We start from the raw sequence: 2,710 nt of genomic DNA, 5'->3' as shown, positions 1-2,710 counted from the left end.
GGAAAAAAATGTGTCGTCTGAGATACCTTCTGCTGTTCCTATTGTACACTCTAGTCATCAGAAACCCTACTGAAGAGGCCTTGACAGGCGAAATGCATTTGGGGTGAAGTATATATTTATATAAAAATAAAAGTATATTTTCCTTGTTAACCTGTTTACCTTTTTTAATTTTTTAATTTTTTATACCAGTCTACGGACTCGGGACTTATTAAGCCTCCAAAAGTCAGAAACGAATGGAAAACTAGTAGTTTTCCGTGTACTAAAGAATAGTACAGTACGGTAAAAAAAAAAAAAAAAAATTGTAAATACTAATAAAGAGTAAAATTTTCATTAAATCTAACCTCATTCAAGATATGATACATAACCTCCCCATATCCCCACCTTCAAACACCAAAATTTAATAGCATCAATCCCCCTTATTCACAAGTTACCATGCCAAATTTTGTTTCTTCATCATTACCCAATCCCAAGATACTAAATGAAATAGATGCAACACACACACACAGAAATCTTTTTCATTTTACTTTCCCAACTACTATGTATACACAATGGGGAAAGTATTGAAATTGTGTCAAATTTGACCCTCCAAGATTTTTGCAAATCTTGACATTTTGAATTTCCTAAATTCAAAAAGGGCCGGAAAAAAAATTCTGTGGATAAAACTATATAACCTCAAGGACAAATGTGCATCTAGGTAGTCCCTATGGCGGCACTTTCAGTCACTTTCTCCAAACGAGGCATTTTGCAAGAACCCAAGAACCGTCGACCCTTGGCACGATATTCATCTCCGAGTTTTTAACAGGTATAAATCTACTGCCCATTCTACACACTTTGCACACAGACGTGCGCCTAGGTGCTGGCTATCGCTCACACCTCAGCGTCTGGGTGGGGCAAGCCCCACACCCCCAAAACTATATAACATCAAGTACTCCACAGTCAAGTGGGCTACTCAAGCTGTCTTATAGTGGAGCATGCAGTGTGACTCCCAATTGCACCCCAGAAGTGGGCTGATTTCGAGGACTGTATCGCGAAGTACCAGGATGCATGTAGAGGTATGGTTCCTTTGACCTTTTTGCTCCTATGGACACGGTCTAGAGCTCTGTTAAGGTTTCAGCAGTGTCATTCACATCTGCGAATATACTCCAAAATCAACGTTTCATTAATTACGAATGCAATATATCGTTATAGACATAACCAGTGGGGAAATATAAGAAGAAACGGAAAAAATTTCTATTACGGGAATATATGTTTAAATGTTGTTTAATTGTGTTTGATTGCAAATAAACAAGTTAAATGTCATATTACCGTGACGGGAACAAGTTTTTCGTAAATCATATCCCAGGGTTTGCGATAAAAACGACGAATGGGATTCCTGAGTTCAAGTTCCAACTCGTGTACACGACGAGGTTCGTTTGCAGACAATTCCTGATCTTTCAGCCATTTCTTTCTCCACTCGCGTTCCTCGTCCGTATAATTTTCAACTAATCTTCTTCTTTCTGTGTTAAAATAGCCTTCGATGCTCATAGGTTTCACTCCTCCCGTATCGGAGGAAGGATACGAAGATTTCTTCTCCGCCATCTTTCTTTTCTTCTAGTTGCACGGGTTGCCAGATGTAATAAAAATAAATTTGTTTTTTGTTGTTTTTTTTTGTCTGTCTGGGTTATTTACATATTTACTCTCCAATAAAAGAAAATTATCTTTCATTTAATTAATATTTATTAAATAATGCACATTTTATCAATATTTCACTAATTATGAAATTTCATAGATCAATTATAAGCATGGTCCGGACCATGCTGTTGTAATTTTTATTACCGCAATAGAATTTGACCGATAATTTTGTTTATTATAATAAATTTCGTAAATATACAAGACGAAATTCTTTAATTTTTCATTAAAAATAAATAAAATTTAATATTGAATATTTTGTTAATAAAATGCAAAACAGTTTGGGATATAGATATCTTATATTTTATATTGCCCGTCTTCCATGTGAAATTGTGTACCTTTATACTGCTGTATAATACAGCCTATATTATAGAGTTTATGTGCAAATGTAACATAAAACGAATTGTACATATAGTATCTGTGTGCTAAAATTTCTAAGGATCAAGAAATTTCTTCCCTCTCTGATCGAATGATAGAATCTCCGTCTATCTAGGTACTGTACTACTAAACGTCCGAGATTGTTTGGTTGGTTGTAACTAAATAAATAAAGGAGCAAAACACCGCCACATTTTTAAGAATTCTAAACCCCAAATGAGAATAGAAACAATATAAAACAAATTTCGTTAAAGTCGGACGCGGATTACCGAGTTATCGCTGTGTCTTTTGCCGATGACGTTACTCTGTACGATGTCACTTTTTAAAGTCGCCTATTACTGTCTGATAACTATTTTTTGAATTTGGCTGGTTCTAACCAACCAATTTTGATCGTGTTTTTCTTGAATGAAGACGTATTCTTCGTGTTGAATACATTATTTTATAACCTTGAAAACGTGGTTTTACGTTTATTAGTCAGGTCTTGTACAAGTCTAGAAAGATCGAAGACTAAAAAGTGACTATTAATCAGTCTTATGACATAATATAATAATAGCAGAACAACAGCTGTACAATATCTAAATTAATATATCATACAGACATTATATACTGTATAATTCTGGGATTCTCTAAACCGGGACACGTGATTTACGGATGAACCCTTAGTTTT

The 2,710-nt window shown here is 34.8% G+C and overlaps 1 protein-coding gene across 1 annotated transcript in view; it reads right to left on the bottom strand.

Moving 5' to 3' along the window:
* The window catches only part of LOC111627355, an 11,218-nt gene extending 9,622 nt beyond the window's left edge, over window positions 1–1,596 (bottom strand). The window contains exon 1 of the mRNA XM_023370913.1: window positions 1,306–1,596. Coding sequence (XP_023226681.1) covers window positions 1,306–1,578 — 273 coding nt within the window. The 5' untranslated portion in view covers window positions 1,579–1,596. The remainder of the gene's footprint in view (window positions 1–1,305) is intronic.
* Window positions 1,597–2,710: the final 1,114 nt, after the last annotated feature.

This window comes from Centruroides sculpturatus, unplaced genomic scaffold (genome assembly GCF_000671375.1).
Source record: "Centruroides sculpturatus isolate CEXI.00-Female unplaced genomic scaffold, Cexi_2.0 scaffold437, whole genome shotgun sequence".
In the NCBI taxonomy this organism is placed as follows: Eukaryota; Metazoa; Arthropoda; class Arachnida; order Scorpiones; family Buthidae; genus Centruroides; species Centruroides sculpturatus.
The sequence above is the reverse complement of the archived record's forward strand: the minus strand, read 5'-3'. Positions and strand labels throughout refer to the sequence as shown.